This window comes from Rana temporaria, chromosome 5, assembly GCF_905171775.1.
Source record: "Rana temporaria chromosome 5, aRanTem1.1, whole genome shotgun sequence".
NCBI lineage: Eukaryota > Metazoa > Chordata > Amphibia > Anura > Ranidae > Rana > Rana temporaria.
This window is the reverse complement of record NC_053493.1, coordinates 108,942,542-108,962,796: the sequence shown is the minus strand read 5'-3', so window position 1 is coordinate 108,962,796 and position 20,255 is coordinate 108,942,542. Positions and strand designations below refer to the sequence as shown.

The 20,255-nt window shown below is 41.6% G+C and overlaps 1 protein-coding gene across 1 annotated transcript in view; it reads right to left on the bottom strand.

Annotated features, from left to right (window-relative positions):
- The window catches only part of LOC120940252 (ubiquitin-conjugating enzyme E2 E2), a 292,835-nt gene that overhangs the window by 48,495 nt on the left and 224,085 nt on the right, over positions 1 to 20,255 (bottom strand). Inside the window, exon 4 of the mRNA XM_040352988.1 lies at positions 4,817 to 4,949. Within this exon, the coding sequence (XP_040208922.1) occupies positions 4,817 to 4,949 (133 nt within the window). The remainder of the gene's footprint in view (positions 1 to 4,816; positions 4,950 to 20,255) is intronic.

Sequence of the window (20,255 nt, the reverse complement as noted above, 5' to 3'; positions counted from 1 at the left end):
TATTATAACTGGCCATCTATCTTTATTTTGTAAAGCACTGTGCAAACAGTTGGCGCAATATAAATTCTGTATATTAATTATCTGTGTGAATCAGATCAAATGAACAGCTTTGCAGTCTAGGAGATTATGTGAACATTTAATGATTTTTTTGGAGAATGCTACACAGAAATCCTATATATAGAAAACCTATATAGCAATCCAGATGAAAATGAAGGCAATGGACTGTTATAATTCTGAAGTCTTCCTTACTCTTGGGACTGGCAATGTGAACTGTGAGGCCGCAAACACAGAGGGGGATGGGAAGGATTTACATGAAACTGAGCTCAGACGCTGACATGCTGTATGTGAGAGAAGGAGGGGGAGAGGGTGCAGCCACATATGTAGTGCTTTGCTATATTAGTGTTCACAACTGCGGCACGCAGATCTGCTGCGACACACAGGTACATAAAAATACTCCCCCCTTAGCTAGTAGGAGTGGCAGAGCGGGGGTGTTTTTTTTATAATTCTGCGCTGACTGTCTTTGAAATTGCCCCAGCCCCTGTTCAAATCCAATCCGGGGACAGACTTGGTCTGGGGACAGTGTCCTCAATCTGGGGACTGTCCCCTGAAACTGGGGATGTCTGGTCACCCTAGCTTAGTAGGGGTGCAACGGATCAAAAAACTCACGGATCGGATCGATCCTCGGATCAGGAGTCACGGATCGGATCATTTTCGGATCAGCAAAAAAAAAAAAAAGGGTACGTTTTTTCATTGGTCCAAAAAAAAAAAATATATATATATATATATAAATTTTTTTTTTTTTGGACCAATGAAAAAACGGACCCTTTTTTTTTTTTGCTGATCCGAAAATGATCCGATCCGTGACTCCTGATCCGATAATAAAATAATATATTTTTTTTTTGGACCAATTAAAAAAAGGAACCTTTTTTTTTTTTTTTTGCTGATCCGAAAAAAGAGCACAATAGCAAATTACAGGGGTGGATTAAAGAGGAAGCAGGTGAGGCTGTTTGGGACTTGAAGTACAATCTTGATGTTTTTACAGCAAAATATATATATATATTTTTGCTGTAAAAACATCAAGATTGTACTTTAAGTCCCAAACAGCCTCACCTGCTTCCTCTTTAATCCACCCCCGTGAATTGCTATTGTGCTCTTTTTTCCCCTTCCCCCCCCCCTCCTCTCACACCAGTGCTTCACTGCTAACATTCCCATTCAGCTTGCTAGAGCCCAGTGCACAGCGTGACACGCCTCCCCGGGGAGGCGGGGAGGCGTGTCACGCTGGGCTCTGGCAAGCAGACTGGCCGCCGCTCCGGAGCTAGGCCGAAGCCTTTCCTAGGCCTAGGCTCCGGAGCGCTCCGCGGATCGCGGGGTGTGCCGATCCGAACGGGGTGGCCCGTTCGGATCACGGATCGGTGACGATCAGTTACAGCTAACTATGTTTTAATTTTATATTTTGTGAGTAACAGAATACATTTACTAAACACGCAAGCCCATGCTTTCCTGCATTGCAACTTTGAAGCCCGACACCACCTTAAATTTTTTTTTCTATATATATAAATTAACAGCCCTGTAGGGGTAAAATACAGAAAGCAGCTCCTGTTGCAAAACTTGCCTAGTCTCTGGAGTCACTGCTCTGTGATCCAACATTGGTCAGTTAAATGACACCCAGCTTCACTCAAACCCCTTCCTGTGAGCCCAGGACGTTAAGGTTTCACCCTCTGGAGTGAGTCAATCAAGCCCCCCCAGCCCAAAAGAGGATGCTGACCAGCAACCACATCACATTACATGGTGCCATGCTCTGCAGCATCCATAAGCACCTGATTGGTCCCTAAAGATAAAATTTAGGTATGTATGCACTCATTTAAAAGAATATATATGTGTGTGGGGGGGGGGGGCAGCTTCAACTAGAGCAGGAGTGTCAAACTCATCGTGGGCTGCATCAGTATTATGATTGCCCTCAAAAGGGCTGGTTGTATCTGTAAGATTAGACGTCCAGCACATCCCCTGCCCTTACATTAGATGTCAAGAGCTACCCCACCATCAGAAGTTGAGTCCCACACTCTCCCTTACATCACGGTGCACCCCCTTTCCTTATACTGCTGCTGGGAAGAAGCTGGATGCATTGCTTGAAAGCAGAAAGTAAGGGTCTGGAGAAGGACTAGGAGAGGTGCGCGGACAAAAGGGAATAGCCGCTCCAGGTGGGAACCCAGATGAATATCCTCCGTTGCAGACAACTCAGGTGCAGGCAATGCACTTGGCAAAGCAGGAACAAAGATTTTCTCTGGACAGCCGCACTCTGAACAAATTGTAGCCTTTTATTAAAAGAAGGACAGCACTACAAGTCACAGCAAGATAAAATAAAACCTGACTGCTGACGCGTTTCACACTGAAACTAGTGCTTAGTCATAGTGACTAAGCACTTGTTTCAGTGCGAAACGCGTCAGCAGTCAGGTTTTATTTCATCACGCTGTGACTTGTAGTGCTGTCCTTCTTTTAATAAAAGGCTACAATTTGTTCAGAGTGCGGCTGTCCAGAGGTGCGAGGACCACATAAAATGGCCCGGATTCGGCCCGTGGGCCTTGTGTTTGACACCTACGAACTAGAGGGTGTCCTAGCAACTGGGTTTGGGCTTAAAGCGGAACTTTTTTACATAGCTATACCTGCAAAAGGGGCCAGCGTGAAGTGATTTAGCAGGACATAATTTCCTGACTAATTTTTTCTTTTAAATATCATAATATCTCATTACCAATTGCTTTGTGTAACCCTGCAGAGTATGTTGATGTTTCACTATTTGGACAAATAATTGCACATTGATAAAGCGAGCAGAGCAATTATTTAAAAGTTTGATTAAAAAAGAGTAATTATTTACATGTGACAACAATCTCCCGTATTCTTCATGTCTAGGCTATGGGGTAGAGTGGCAAGATGGAAGCCTTTTCTTATGAAGAAAAACATCCAAGCCCGGGTAAATTTTGCAAAAACGCATCTGAAGTCTCTCAAAAACATGTGGGAAATTGTCTTTTGGTCTGATGAAACCAAGGTTGAACTTTTTGGCCATAATTCCAAAAGATTTGTTTTGTGCAAGAACAACACTGCACATCACCAAAAGAACACCACACCCACAGTGAAGCATGGCGGTGGCAGCATCATGGGGCTGTTTTTCTATAGCTGGAACAAGAGCCTTAGTCAAGGTAGAGGAAATTATGAACAGTTCCAAATACCAGTCAATATTGGCACAAAACCTTCAGGCTTCAGCTAGAAAGCTGAACATGAAGAGGAACTTCATCTTCCAGCATGACAATGACCCAAAGCATACATCCAAATCAACAAAGGAATGACTTCACCAGAAGAATATTAAAGTTTTGGAAATGGCCCACCCAGAGCTCAGACCTGAATCTGATTAAAAATCTGTGGGGTGATCTGAAGAGGGCTGTGCACAGGAGATGCCTTCGCAATGTGACAGATTTGGAGCGTTTTTGCAAAGAAGAGTGGGCAAATATTGCCAAGTCAAGATTTACAATGCTGATAGACTCATACCCAAAAAGACTAATAAAATCAAAAGGTGCTTCAACAAAGTATTAGTTTAAAGTGGAGGTTCACCCGAAAAGTTAATTTTTAACCTTAGATTGATGCTCATTTTGTCAAGGGGAATCGGGTAGTTTTTTTAAAATCTAAGCAGTATTTACCGTTTTAGAGAGCGATCTTCTCCGCCGCTTCCGGGTATGGGCTGCGGGACTGGGCGTTCCTATTTGATTGACAGTCTTCCGACGGTCACATACATCGCGTCATGATTTTCCGAAAGTAGCCGAACGTCGGTGCGCAGGCGCCGTATAGAGCCGCACCGACGTTCAGCTTCTTTCGGCTACTCGTGACGCGATGTATGTGCCTGTCGGAAGAGTGTCAATCAAATAGGAACGCCCAGTCCTGAAGACCATACCCTGAAGCGGCGGAGAAGATTGCTCTCTAAAACGGTAAGTACTGCTTAGATTTTAAAAAAAACTACCCGATTCCCCTTGACAAAATGAGCATTAATCTAAGGTTAAAAAAAAATTTCCGGGTGAACTCCCGCTTTAAGAGCCCATTCACACAGGGGCAACATGACTTTGGGAGGCAACTTGGACACGACTTGAGTATGAATCATCAGGCAACTTCAAGTTGCCTCCAGGATAGTACAAGGCAACTTCAAGTTGCCTCCAGGACAGGAGGCTTTCCAGTGGCCAATCAAACAACAGCTGGGAGGGAGAGGTTTGCCTGAGAAATGTATGTTATCTTCCTGTATTGTTGCTTCAGTTAAGACAGTGATCCGACTTCTGAGGCGACTTCCATTGAAATCAATGGGTACAAATTGCCTAGAAGTCGAATTGAAGTACAGGAACTTTTTCTGAAGTCGGAGCGACTTCAGTAGTGTACATTAAAACGGCTCCCATTCACTTCCATTCATTTTCTCGACCGCGCGACTTGGGTCAACTTGGGGCGACTTGAAGTCGGATCCCGGGTCGCCCCAGTGTGAACCGGCTCTAAGGGTGTGCACACTAATGCAACCATATTATTAAATTTTTTTCAGTTTGTTCAATTGAGTTGTACCGTTTATAGATCACATTAAAGGTGGAAAAAGTTCTGAAATTATTTATCTTTGTCTCCTTTTTTTCACATCACAGAAACATTTTAACGGGTGTGTAGACTTTTTATATCCACTATAAACATACACTTTTTAGGTATAGAAGTTAATAAACAGTATTCCATTACTTATCCTACTATAAGACGACGTCAACAAATCTAGCCTAGCAGACAAAATAATTGAATTATGGTCTCTTACCTTAGGTGGTTTAAAAGGATAGTCTGGAGAGAAGGCGATATCAAGGAAGAAAACACCTCCTTCGTACACAGATCCAGGAGGACCTAGTATAGTGGATCTCCATTCATATATGTTATCTCCTTTGGGTCCAGCACTGTAATAGAAACATCACAAAATGATAAACTGGGTGTGAAGTACATATCAATGTTTTTAAATAAAACTGTACTGTAACAAGGTAGCAATTGCACAGTAAAGGTATGTAAAGATCACAACGACCGAACATATTTGGATCATTATATACTATATAAATCATGGGTTTTAATGTGCTTGTGCACCCTGCTATTTGTAGTACCCAAGCTTGACTTTCCCAGCTGCATGTAGGCCTTAGGACCATATGGCATTTATAATGGAGGCGCACCAACCCTGTCTGAAGTGCTTTTTATAAGTCTTGTTTCGGAAGCAAACACAACAGTTAAACACAACAGTTTTGCTTTGGGAATCAAGCCATATCTCAAGTGGACCTGGAACAAGATATATTTATTATTTTAAGTGAATGCATTCAGGTAACTTACACTTAAATGTGTTTTATTACCCCTCACAGAGATCACAGTACTCCCAATGACAATATCTTCATCTGCTTTTCTCTCCAGAACCTGGGCCATCCTTGTCCCGTCATCACCCAGGGTCAGAATCTACATATTGAACTGACTGGCTTAGAGATTGCATAATCATGTAAATTCTAGTGGTTCTGGGGGTCCCTGCTATGCTGACAAATGTCTGACACAGATCACTGGGAAAGTAGAGACTGAAGAAATGCTTCTTCTTGCCTGCAGCAGACTGGTAACATCATCTCATCCTAAATAAAGTAACATAACTGGAGCTCAGGAATAATTTTGAAGAATAAAAGGCAGCTTTTTTGAGAATAAAATATGTTGCTGTATATTGTGACATATCAGGAGTTTACCTGTAAAATTACTGAAATGCTACATTGACTCCTTATTAGAAGTGTATCTAGGGATTTTTCAGCTCAGGGGATAACTTGTAACAGCGCTCTCATTTTCTAGACTTTTTTTAGTCACACTTTGCTTTAGCCAAGATGTAATCATTTTTATAATGTCCTTTACCCCTGCATTTTGTCCAAACCACTGGAAAATCCAATATATTTTAAGCCAGATTAATTTCACAGTCACATACCTAGACACAATAACTATTTTTTTCCCCAATGTAAAATTAGAAATCCTAAAACTGTGTGAGAATGTTGACTGGAAATGTGCTGGCCTTGCTTTAAATCAGTGGTTAACAACCCTGTCCTCGGGGCCCACTAACAGGCCAGGTTTGCAAGATAACTGAAATACATGACAGGTGATATCATTTGCTGCTCAGTGATTGTAGTATTCTAGCCTGCATCTTCCCAAGGTAATACATAAAACATGGCCTGTTTGTTAGTGGGCCGGGGCCCTGAGGACACTGATGACCACTGCGTCAAATGATTAACAAACCTGAAACACTGGGCTATAAAAACATTAATTCTCTAAAGTTGAATATGTTCCTGAGAAAACAGAAACATTTTAGTGGAAATTTGGGGTATTTAAAAACCACTACTAATTCGGCCACTGTTCTCTGAGGCTCCCATTTAATCGTGGTGTACACTGTTCTACCAAATCAGCATAAAATGAGGATCTTACTAAATGGTAATAAATAGTCCCTTAAAGGCAATGTATGGTGGTTAGGTACATATTTTCTTTATTTATTATTGTAAGAAATCTACAAAATCAGTGCCTTATAGTAGAACTGAAATAAGCACGGTACCCCATCCAAAAAGTATACAGCCAAAAAAAGGAGGATAAATGTGAGGAATGGATTTTACTGGTATAACTCTAGACACACTACAACCATAATTTAAACATAATCAAGTGTTTATTACAGCCATGTTAAAACAATTTTATAGAATGCATATTACAAACACATACATAACTGTCCTATTATTGTAAGAACATTTTTAGTCTGTCGATGGGACTCAGTATTTTAACATGTGAAAACTGTATCTCCTAATAGACTCTTCAAAAAAAATGCCTGTTTACAGATTAAAATAGCTCAAACCATTGTCATAAGTTTCATTAATACAAAAACAGCTGTGTGGCATGCAACGTCTGCTGTGCTTTCACTTTTGCTAGTGCTCTAAAAATTCATATACAGTATAATCATCCATCCATGTTCCCACACTGCCTCCCTACTGCAAAAATTCACTTTGAGTAGGGAACTGATTGGGGAAGAGTAAGGCCCCATGTACACGGGATGCTGCTAAACGTACATTCAGAGGCAGATTTTGATCAAGTAGAAATTAAATAGGTTACTAAAGTCACGAAAATTCTCGTATGACAGAAAAAAATAAATCGGAAGTGATGTCATGTGTTGTATTGTATTTGTGTTGTATTTCTGGACGACAACTGTACTGACTAAACGAAAATCGTACGATTAGGTAACGTAAGAGGAAAATTTTCGTGCATGTCAGATAAAATAATATCAGATGAACTGTCATAATCGATTCACGGAAGCCCTTTACTAACGATCCGATTATCGTACGATTCTTCCTCGGATGACATTTTTCGGATGATATTTGGATCGTGTGTATGGGACATAAGTCATTTTGTGGAACAGTACTTTTAATTAAAATGGTGGGAGGGGAGACCTGTTTAACCACTTGCCGTCGCCGCACCGTCGAAATACGTCCACAAGGTGGCTCTGCTGGGCGAGAGCACGTAATATGACGTCCTCTCTCCCAGCCGCCACTAGGGGCGCGCGCGCGCGCCCCCCGCTCGCCCCCGACTCCCGTGCGTGTGCCTGGCGGGCGCGATCGCCGCCGGGCACATGCGATCGCTCGGTACAGAGCGGGGAACGGGAGCTGTGTGTGTAAACACACAGCTCTCGTTCCTGTCAGCAGGGGAAATGCTGATCTTCGGTTCATACAATGTATGAACCAAGGATCAGTGTTTCCCCTAGTGAGGCCCCCCCCCCCCCCCCACAGTAAGAACACACCCAGGCATACTTAACCCCTTCCCCGCCCCCTAGTGTTAACCCCTTCACTGCCAGTGGCATTTTTATAGTAATCCAATGCATTTTTATAGCACTGATCGCTATAAAAATGCCAATGGTCCCAAAAATGTGTCAAAAGTGTCCGAAGTGTCCGCCATAATGTCGCAGTACCGAAAAAAAAAATCGCTGATCGCCGCCATTACTAGTAAAAAAAATATAATAAAAATGGCATAAAACTACCCCCTATTTTGTAAACGCTATAACTTTTGCGCAAACCAATCAATAAACGCTTATTGCGATTTTTTTTTACGAAAAATATGTAGAAGAAAACGTATCGGCCTAAACTGAGGAAAAAAATGTTTTTTTATATATTTTTGGGGGATATTTATTATAGCAAAATGTAAAAAATATTCATTTTTTTCAAAATTGTCGCTCTATTTTTGTTTATAGCGCAAAAACTAAAAACCGCAGAGGTGATCAAATACCACCAAAAGAAAGCTCTATTTGTGGGAAAAAAAGGACGCCAATTTTGTTTGGGAGCCACGTCGCACGACCGCGCAATTGTCTGTTAAAGCGACAGAGTCCCGAATCGCAAAAAGTACTCTGGTCTTTGGGCAGCAATATGGTCCGGGGGGTAAGTGGTTAAACCTACGTTGTGTTCATGGGATAACCTTGAAGTTAATGCAGATAGCCATTAAATTTCCCAGAAAAGATAAGTCGTGGTTACTTTGCTCTGCTACCTTCACCATGAATAGCAGATAAAAAAAAGATTATGGTGGCAACCTTTTGAAGAACTTTAGCGCAAGACTGTAGAAAACCTAATTCATGACTATCTCCACACATTGCCAATAATACAACAAACTTATAAAAGGAATGTGGTTTAAAATCGAAATTATATTGTTTGGTTCACCACTGCAAAAAAGCAGAGTGTACATTTGTATTCTAAGAACTGTTTGTAGTCTAAAGTCTGTCAGTCTGGGCTTCCTTGTGACAGTATACCACCCAATAAAAGTAGAAGCTTGTAGTCCAATATAAGCAATTTCCACATGTTCACTGCTGGGAAGTCATAAAACGTATGGTAATCTTAGGATACAAAAGTCAGCGGTGTTAGGCTCTTAAGCAAAGTATCAAGAGCCTCAACCTTTGCTGTGATAAGAGAGCATGACCATTTATAAGTGTGATAAAAAATGGGTTTAATATAAAGCCTCTAAAACCTTCAGTCACGAAGCATTCAATACATTTTAAAAATCATTAAAATAGTTATTAACAAATATATATCTTACAGCTAATTTAGCACCCACAATTCAACCTAACACTGCAATTTAAAACAACAATCTGCTTCCCAGTCAGCGTATGGTGAAAAAAGAATTCAACGCTAATGGCTATTTCAGAACGCGGCATTACAGGTCACTATTCATCCCTATGGAAGGTGCAGTTTGCTGAAAACCCAGGCCAAATGTAGCAACATTTTAACAAGCAGGGTTAATTTACTAAAATTGAATAGGCTGTTCACTTTGCAATAGAATTGTCCTCAGTGCTAAGTGAATTTGGTGAAGTTTCCTATGCAAGGAAAAAATAAATAAATAAAACAGCATTTTTACCTGCACATGGATCACTGGATGATGGCAGAGCTTCACCTCATTCATTTGTGGAAAATGCATTTGCAAAGTGCAACTTCCATTGCAAAGTGAACAGCCAGTTTTTGCCTTTAGTGAATAATTCCCATAGCATAACAAATGCAAGAGGTGTTAAATTATATCCAGATACTCAAAAGCACAATACGGTTTTCCTATAACATGACTTCAATCAGAAATCCAGAGAAAAAAGGGTTAAACCCCAATTTAGGGCTAAGGGGCATGTATAGCTTGCTCCTCATCGTAAACCGTCTTGTAGAAAAGTGAAGAAGAAATCTTGTACCAGTGTCAGCATGTTTTTCTTGCAAGCCTGACTCTTTTTGTGCTACTTTCCAGAGCTGACAATACCATTGCAAAAGACCAACATTTACAGGAGACCTATAGCTTGATTCAGGTAGAGTAAGTGTAGAGTAAGTGTATTCTCAAACAGAGATACACTTAAACCTATCTAAGATACGTCGGCTTGCGCTTCCATTGCGGTCGGCATAGAATATGTAAATCATTAGATATGCCTATTCACGAACGTACGCCCGGCCGACGCAGTACAGATACGCCGTTTACGTAACGCTTTATCAGGCCTAAAGTTATTCCATCTTATAGATGGAATAGTAATGTTAAAGTATGGCCGCCGTTCCCGCTTCGAAATTCGAAAATTTTACGTTGTTTGCGTAAGTCGTCCGTGAATAGGGATGTACGTAGTTTACGTCCACGTCGAAATCAATAGGCCCGTTCGGCGGACTTAGCCGCAATTCACACTGGGAAATGTAGGCGCACGGCACATGCGCAGTTGCAAAAAAACGTCAATCACGTCGGGTCAAGCCTAATTATCATAAAACACGCCCCCTCAGCCAAATTTGAATTAGGCGCCCTTACACCCACCCGCTTTAGGCTATGCCGCCGTAACTTAGCAGGCAAGTACATTGTGAATCATGTACTTGCCTCACTAACTTACGGCGGCGTAGCCTAAATGCCTTAAGCTACGCCGCTGCAAGTATGCGCTCGCCAACCTGAATCTAGTTACTAGTCTCTCTTTACAAAGTGAAAAATATATATTTTTTGGTAAAGCATACCTATCCCATATACACATATATATGTCACCTACATACCGTAGTCAGCCATTGTGTGGGCTAATCCAATGTTTTCTGGCAGCTAGCAACATTGCTGTGGCTTTAGGCCTATTTCCCTGGGGCCATAGTAATGTCTTTTGTTCCTAGTGATTTGATAGGCTGCATTCCCAGATGGATTTGTACAGCTTACAATCTGCATGCCAGTACTGTGCAAGGGGGGCAGATACATGCTGATCTTCAGGGGAATGCAAAGTGGTTTTCTACATATATTTACGTGTTATTTTTTTTAGTCTCAGAACCCACTAGTATTTTTGTTTTGTTTTTCACAGCCAAAAAACACCCCGGCCAAAAACAGTTGATAACAGTCTATTCGTGCATGGACACATAGGGTAACATGCTGGAGAGTTTCAGCTGTAAAAACGCTCTAACGTCAAAAAAATGCCTACAAACCTAAGAAAGATTCAAGAAAAACGCTCAAAAATGCAACTCACCAGCGTATAACGTTTTTGATCCCATTGAAAAAAAAAAAAAAAAGTTTAAAACCGCTATTGCAAAAACTCACTGCAAAACGACTGCCATTTTTATAACGTTATTATAATGTCCAGTGTGCGTGGGGCCTTACAGTCTCTAGTGTACATATTCCAACTAGTTTCGATTTGTATCTGTGTTTATACGTATATGAAGGAAGGCCACTGTTTATACAACTCAGTAAGTCATCAGGAGCAGTGAATCGACCTTTATCAGGAGGCTCATTTGTAATACTGTCTTTTTAGATAACCCATAGCAATCTGGTGATCCTTTATCATGAAGTAAATGACAAATATTGTAATATAAATAGCTTTTTAAAATAAAGTTCTAATGCTACAGTTTAAAAACATATAAACTATAGCAATAAAAAAAATAAAAAAAATAAATAAACAAATTGTTTCCTCTAAATGGGGGTATTCTAGCTAATTTAAAAGTGAATCATTTTATTAGGGTAATCCAGGACATAAAACTAAATTACCAATGGCTATTATAAATTGTAAGAACTGTACACAGCTAAGTCTTTAGTATCTTGAAAATCACATTTGACATGGCAACTTATTACCAGCAATTATTTAGCAGCAGAAATGACCAGAACATTTATCCAACAATTACCAGCTAATTACAACAATGTCAGGACTAATAATGTGAATAAGCAATGACAGCCTATGTATTCTCTAATGACAGGCTTTCTTCAAAGGCAAGATTTCCATGTCTGGCTCAAACATGGGTCTAATCACACCTTACCACAATGCACATTATACGCATTAGTGCCTTTTGGTGCCATCAATAGGCCCCAACCCACTAAAACAACGCACCTGTGTTGCAATACAGGGTAATGCAGTATTGTACATTGCGGTACACTGTTCAAAAAAATATTGCGGTTCCTTTTTGGTGCATTGGCAGTTCACTCAAATGAATGGGCTGCCTTAATGCAACAAGCATTGAAGTGCAACATAAAAATAACAGAAAAAGTCTGACTGGAACCTTAAAGGGGAGTTCCACCCATAATTTCACTTTTTAAATATAAATACCCCTGTAATACACAAGCTTAATGTATTCTAGTAAAGTTAGTCTGTAAACTAAGGTCCGTTTTGTTAGGTTGTTACAGCATTTAGATAGTTTATAATCTAGAAATAGACCGTGGCCATCTTAAGTGTGGGCATCATGAAGCCAGACTGTATGACTTCCTGGATTTCAGCTTTGCATATCTCGCACATGCTCAGTGCACAAGCAATGTAATATGTTTCAGTCAGGTTTGCAAGGACTACTGGGAAACATGATGCCTATCCCAGAAACCCTTGCAAATAGCCTAGGCAAATAAGGAGGAGGAAGTAATGAAGGACTACAAAATAAAGGTATTTACAAGCAACAAATTAAATAAAAATTGTCCATTCTGAACACTATGAGATTAGAGCATACATCACAGACAAACATAAAAAAATGGGTGAAACTCCACTTTAATGTTTCCAACGGCATTATAGAAATAGGCAGAATCTTTTTAACAGTCTTGTGTACTTCTAAGCTCTTCTTACTGGAACCAGTACAAACTCCAAATAAGTTACAACTTCAGCATATATATCACCTATATGAACGATTTATGCACAGCTTTATAATATTCTAAACAACACTTAAACAGTTGTGGACAGTTAAAATTATACTAGATAGTAGATATAATGGGGTTATTTGATGAGGTTATGATACAACAAAGGAATATGTGACATTTTAGGAAAGGAACAATTTTTAGTATACCAAAATGTATATGTCTTCCACTCTAAAGGTTTCACACCAAAATGTCCTATGCCAAAATCAAATGACACTTCTCAACAGGGCTTTTCCAACTCCTTCTTTTGCTAGGACACATGGATCTGCACAATTCATGAACTACCCATACTGTGCAGTGTGCACAGGACCAACTACCCATACTGTGCAGTGTGCACAGGACCAACTACCCATACTGTGCACAGGACCAACTACCCATACTGTGCACAGGACCAACTGCAACCCATACTGTGTACAGGACCAACTGCAACCCATACTGTGTACAGGACCAACTGCAACCCATACTGTGTACAGGACCAACTGCAACCCATACTGTGCACAGGACCAACTACCCATACTGTGCACAGGACCAACTGCAACCCATACTGTGCACAGGACCAACTGCAACCCATACTGTGTACAGGACCAACTGCAACCCATACTGTGTACAGGACCAACTGCAACCCATACTGTGTACAGGACCAACTGCAACCCATACTGTGTACAGGACCAACTGCAACCCATACTGTGCACAGGACCAACTACCCATACTGTGCACAGGACCAACTGCAACCCATACTGTGCACAGGACCAACTACCCATACTGTGCACAGGACCAACTACTCATACTGTGCACAGGACCAACTACTCATACTGTGCACAGGACCAACTACCCATACTGTGCACAGGACCAACTGCAACCCATACTGTGCACAGGACCAACTACCCATACTGTGCACAGGACCAACTACCCATACTGTGCACAGGACCAACTACCCATACTGTGCACAGGACCAACTGCAACATGGCCCTACACTCATCCTTCACACCTAATGAGACAACACTTTTACTTCTTCCACAAAGTCGCAACTCTTGAATGAAGGCAACTAGCAAAGTTCATTCAATATTGGCCTTGCCTCTGGAGTTAGGTGTCCACACAGGTATTAATCAAACAACCTAACCTGTTTTTGCGGGCCCATATTTGGACTGTCTATGTGATGGCAAAATCTGAACATCTGGTGACCAATTAAAATTTTTGTACTGTATTAAAAGTTAGACAATATTTTCAGAAGATACTTGGATACTTTAAAATGAGAACTGTCTGTTTGTGCAACAAAGCCATTGCTGACCAAAGGAGGCAAATGATAAGTGGCCCTCAGTATGCTCCAGTAAAATAAAATTGAATAAGTATATGAGGAATAATTCTGCTTGTGAGTTTGGAAGCAATAAAGTGACAGCTCGGATAGCCTACATCTACCATGTTAACTTAATGTCATCTGCTTTCCAATACAGCTGACAGAATGACACTGATATATAGCTAGACATACGCTGACTCTGACAGCCCCCTAAGCTTTTCAGTGAGCAAGATTAAAACAAGCCTGAAAACCCTTCACTGTTTTCTATAGTAACAACCGGGTAATGGCTATAATCTGTGGTCTCTATGCCAGGGATACTGCTGATGCAACACTTGAGATAACAAAGATGTCATTGTCAACAGGAACTAGGATGTCAAAGTGCCATCTTGAAGCAGGTTAAAGAGGGATAAGCAACTATGTGCTGCCCGGCGATCAAAAATGGCCATGTATTTTGTCAGTTACATTTACCGAATCATAACCTGTATTAAATATCATGCTGTACTACAAAAAAAATCGCCTCTTATGCTCCAATGCATAAACCCCTCTAATAGAGGGAGAGAGAGAGAGAAAGTACATGCAGGAGCTTCTTGTTTTACACAAGATTAAATTATATTAATTTGAAATAACACACATGCATGCACATGTGCAGTGAGTTGCATCAATTTATGAATTTTTGCATATTATAACTTTTTGGGTTACATTCTTGCATAAATCAGCACAATTGTTTGTGCACTTTATGTATTCTTGCACAGAGGGGCGATTTCATAAATTATTAGGATAGTATGTTTATAGCACCGTTATCATTTTTTGTATTTTTTTTTTTGGAGCAGCCTGCAGATTCCTTCATCCACACTGCACAGATGAATGACTCTCCTGCTGAAGTTATTGTATTTTGACTGCTAGCTCTGCCATCTGTCAAAAAATACTGGAAGGATGCCTACATCTGATTGGATAAAGACACCGTGCAATTGACAATTTTCTGCCTACCTCCTTTGTTTTTTCAATCGAGTGATGTCAGGCGGGAAGCAGCTGACAGGACCAGTTACTGGAAAAATGTAAGCTGGCTCCATATATGGCCAGTTTAATGGCCCGTACACACGATCCGAAAATCTGACGACAGATCATCAGACTTTTTTCGTTTACTAGTTGCAAGTAGAAATGAATCAGTTACTAAAGTCATGAAAATTCTCATACGGCAGAAAAAAAACGGAAGTGATGTCATGTGTTGTAGTGTATTTGTATTGTATTGTATTTTCGGACGACAACAGTACGGACTAAACGAAAATCGTACGATCTAGTATTGTACGAGGAAAATTTTCGCGCTTGTCCAATCGAATAATATCGGATGAATTGTCGTGATTGGCTCTCGAAAGCTCTGTACTAACGATCTGATTATCGTACGATTGTGTCGAAAGCAGTATTTTAGGCTAAGTTCAAACTGTTGCAGTACCATTTTAATCCAATTTAAGGGATTATGTAGCGTTACTTGGATCCAACTTTGATAAGGTTTGTATACTAGTCTATGGGGCCAAAATTGCACTGAAATCACATCAAACTAGTACAGGAACCTTTTCCAAATTTGCGCCATACTAAGTCACATTGACGTGAATGGACACCCTTGAAAATAATGTGATTTCCATTTCCAAACGGAGGGTGAAGAGAAACATTGGAATACAAGTCAGTACCAGTTTGCAAAAGTGTATTTGCTTTGGAAGAACAAATTACCTCTAATGTTGGATGTCCTACTTGGACTTGTGGATGTTGCTGCATTATGTAAAACCATTCGAAAAGTTTTTACATTTTAGAATGGGGTGCCTCAAAACTGTGCATCATTTTTAAAGGGAGCCTTGATTGAAAAAAGGTTAAGAAACACTGCCCTAGATAACAGCTGTAAAAACTCTGTGTAAAAAATTAACTTAACCTATTCTCATTCTCACTTCCTTCCTCCCCTTCTTGATTGTCTGAGATTCATTTTTTTCTATAGTTCTCCTATAGTAACAGGCACACCACAGCTTGGATGCCCAGGAGAATAGGATATTGCACAACATGGTACATTCCAGCCCTTCAAAGTAAGAACAGAGTGCAGTGTTTCTCAACCCTTCCTTTCTCCTTCATAGCATTATGAATAGTGGGCCAGATTCAGCTAGAATCGCGGCGGCGTAACTTATCGTAGATACGTTACACCGCCGCAATTTTTCATCGCAAGTGCCTGATTCACCAAGCACTTGCGTGAAAAATTACGCCGGCGGCCTCCGGCGTAAGCCCGCGTAATTTAAAGGGGCATGCTCCGTTTCTAAATTCCCGACGTGCTTTGAGCGAAATGACGTAATTTTTTCGAACGGCGCCGTGCGTATCGTACTTTCGTATTCCCAGGCCGTCTTACGCAAACGACGTTTATTTTAAAATTTCGACGCGGGAACGACGGCCATACTTTATACAGCACATACGTGTGCTGTGTAAAGTTAAGGCACCCAAAACGACGACTAACTTTGCGATGGGAAACTAGACTAGCAGCGACGTAGCGAACGCGAAAAACCGTCGTGGATCGCCTTAACTCCTAATTTGCATACCCGACGCTGGTTTACGACGCGAACTCCCCCCAGCGGCGGCCGCGGTACTGCATCCTACGATCCGACAGTGTAAAACAATTACACCTGTCGGATCTTAGGGCTAACTATCGCATAGATACTCTGAGAGATACGACGGAGTATCTGAGATACGACGGAGTATCTGAGATACGACGGAGTATCTGAGATACGACGGAGTATCTGAGATACGACGGAGTATCTGAGATACGACGGAGTATCTGAGATACGACGGAGTATCTGAGATACTCCGTCGTATCTCCGCTGTGAATCTGGCCCTTTATTCCTTATTTTGTTCATATGTTTTAAAACGTATAATCAAATATAAATTTTAGCAATATGGACCCTCTATATTACACTGTTGCAGTAAGAAACTAAGATGGCAGTCTATTGTCTCAAAGTAAAATGGCTCAGGCTGGTATGTATTCAGTGTGCCAATGAATGAAGAGTGTTAGTGCTCCAGAGTTCTGATGAACAATGTCTATGGGGCCCTTCCTGCACTGCAAGCGTTAACCTGGCTCAGTTTGCATTAACCTTTGAATAATAAAGCACAGCTGGGAACGCTATAAAGAACAAACCGCGTAATGAATAATTAAAGCCACCTACACAGCTTTGTATGGTTCACTCTACAGTGTGGATATTAGCAAACACATTACTGGAAGAGGAGCGCACAGTAAATCCTTTCAGTGCTGGAGAGTTGAGGTTCTAATCTTCGCTTTCACCCACCCCAAAAAAAAATGAACAATTAAAATTCATGACATTTAAATTCTAGGCAGTATAAATGCAATCAATGGAAAACTATGTATCCAGCTGAATACACCTAAATGAATAGCTGAGACTTGATTCATTCATAATTCCTAATACATTAGACCAAAGGAAATGAAGTATGAAATACAAATAAAGGAGAACAAATCTGTTTATGTTTGCTTAAGGAAGTTTTCCTGCCAGCTAAAACAGCAATGAAGTTACTAAATAAATGATGTTTGGGCTCATGAATAAGAGCTGAGATGTTGTGGCACTCGGTAGTCATCTTTGGAGTTGGCGCTCTGGCAGTGGTTCAGCACTCTCTAGATTGGGGGGATACCAGAAGACCGAGGGCTACAATATTAGGCTGCATTCACACCTGAACGTGGCGTATGTTACCGTGATTTGCCGCGACAAATTGCAGCGTTTTGTCCTGCGATTTGCCTCGACAAAACGCAGCGTTTTTTAAGCCTAACATACGCCGGAGGGGTGATCAACATTGTCAGCTATGCCAAACGCCGCCTGAAAAAAAGGTCCGGGACTTGTTTTGAGCTTCAGGCGTAAAGCGTTTGGCGTGGAGATGTGAACCATCTCCATAGCCGACAATGTTAAATCACCCCTCCAGCGTATTGCAGGCTGCAATCGCGTAGCGCTACAGGCGACAATACGCCTAGGTGTGAATGGAATCTTAAAGTGGTTGTAAAGGAAATTTTCTTTTTTTCATAATAAGCATCCTTTACATGCAGACATTCCTCTTTTCACTTCCTCATTGTTTGTTTTTGCTCAGAAGTTGCTCTATTTCTTCTCTGTTCTGTTCACTTCCTGCTTTTCTGATTGTTACTCACCACCGTGATGGGAGGCTTTACTGCGGTGGTCAGTGACGTGCTCGCCCCCTGGGAACTACATCTGTGCGGCAGGACGCTCTCTACATGTTAGAGACTTCAAGGAGGTGTGAATTACTGGGCGTGCCGCAATGCATACTGGGAAATGTAGTTCTTACATGAACGAGCGCCGCAAACCAGGAAGTGAATGTTATATAATGTTTGGGGGTTCTAAGTAACTTTCAAGCAAAAAAAAAAAAAATACGGATTTTAACTTGTAAGCAACAAATGTCGGAAATAGGCTTAGTCATGAAAGGGATAATTATTCTACACTGTGCAGAATACAATAGGAACATGCAAACGGTGGGCAGGAACACAGTGGCAAATTGTAGCAAGGGCGATCTTTCTCTGAGAGTATGAAAGAGCTTTATGAAGACAAAGTACTAGGCAGACCAACAGGCTCCATCTATAACTCAAATATCATTTTATAAAGTGCTACGCCACTTTAAAGTCCACCTTATCAGCTTTGTGCCTGAAATGGGTTATTGTGAGGCCAGGGGGGCTTTCAGTTCCTTGTGCACCCCCTCACTGCAACCTTAATGGTTTTACAGCTTTATTGTGATGTCAGATAAAATCACTTGATCTGAAATCCATAACCGGTAGACTTTTGTTTGCCCCATGCATCTAACATGGGGAGAACAATTTCCTGTTAATCTCCTCCAGAAACCGAGGAGACGATCCTCAGTGTAATGTCATTTCAGAACACTGCTGCGGAGCTGAAAGTACTTGTTTAACCCGGTCTTGTTGCTAAAATAGAACTTTGTTTTTGTGCTGTATTCAAGACTTTTTTCCTCAAATACATAACCAAGCTTTTTTAACCACTTGCTTACTGAACACTTAAACCCCCCTCCCGACCAGACCAATTTTCAGTTTTCAGCGCTGATGCACTTTGAATGACAATTGCGCAGTCATACAACACTGTACCCAAATGAAATTTGTATTAATTTTTTCACACAAATAGAGCTTTCTTTTGGTGGTATTTACCATATTTATCGGGGTATAGCGCGCTTCTGCGTATAGCGCGCACCCCTAAACTTGCCCCGAATTCCTGTGAAAAAAAAGATTTTACAGTTTTAGTGTCTTCTGCGGCGGCCTCGTCGGGTCCGGCGTTCGTCTGCGGCTTCGGGTGTCCTCTTCGTCTGGTCCGGCGTCCTTGTGTCCTCCCCGCTCGTTTCCCGCGCCGAGTTTGAATACTGCGCCGACATATACCGAGCGCAGTACACTCGTGTATCGTCGGGCAGGCTCGGCTACTCTCGCGCTGACGTCCTGTATGTCCAGGACGTCAGCGCGAGAGGTGCCGAAACTGCCCGAAGATACACGGGTGTACTGCGCTCGGTATATGCCGGCGCAGTATTCAAATTCAGCGCGGGAAAGCGGGTATCGGCGTATACCGCACACCCACGATTTTGCCCTGATTTTCAGGGCAAAATAGTGCGCGGTATACGCCGATAAATACGGTAATTACCGCTTGGGTTTTTATTTTTTGCGAAACAAAAAAGATGAAAAATTTGCAAAATTTTATAACAAAATATTTTTTCAAACAGGTAATTTTTCTCCCTCGTTGATATGCGCTGATGAGGCGGCGCTGATGAGGCGGCACTGATAGGCTGCACTGGTGGGCACTGATAGGCCCAGATAAGGCAGCACTGATGGGGACAGATAAGGCGGTACTGATGGGGACAGATAAGGCAGTACTGATGGGCACAGATAAGGCGGTACTGATGGGCACAGATAAGGTGGCACTGATGGGCAGCACTGATCAGTGGCACTGATGGGCAGCATTGTTTATGAGGCACTGATTGGTGACACTAATAAGTGGCACTGTAGGCACTGATGGGTGGCAATATGGGCACTGGTAGGTGGCGCTGGTAGGCAGCACTGTTGTGTATTGGTAGGTGGCACTGACAGGTGGCACACGTGGGTGGCAGCTCTCTCTGATCGGGACCCTCTGTCTTCTGCTATCAGCGTGAGCAGAAAAAATAGCCAATTACTGGCTCTGTTTACATCACACGATCAGCTGTGCGTGCCCTGCAGAGAGATCGCAGGCTGCTCTAGCATAAGAGGACGCCCTCCCTGCAATTCAGGTCCGCGCTG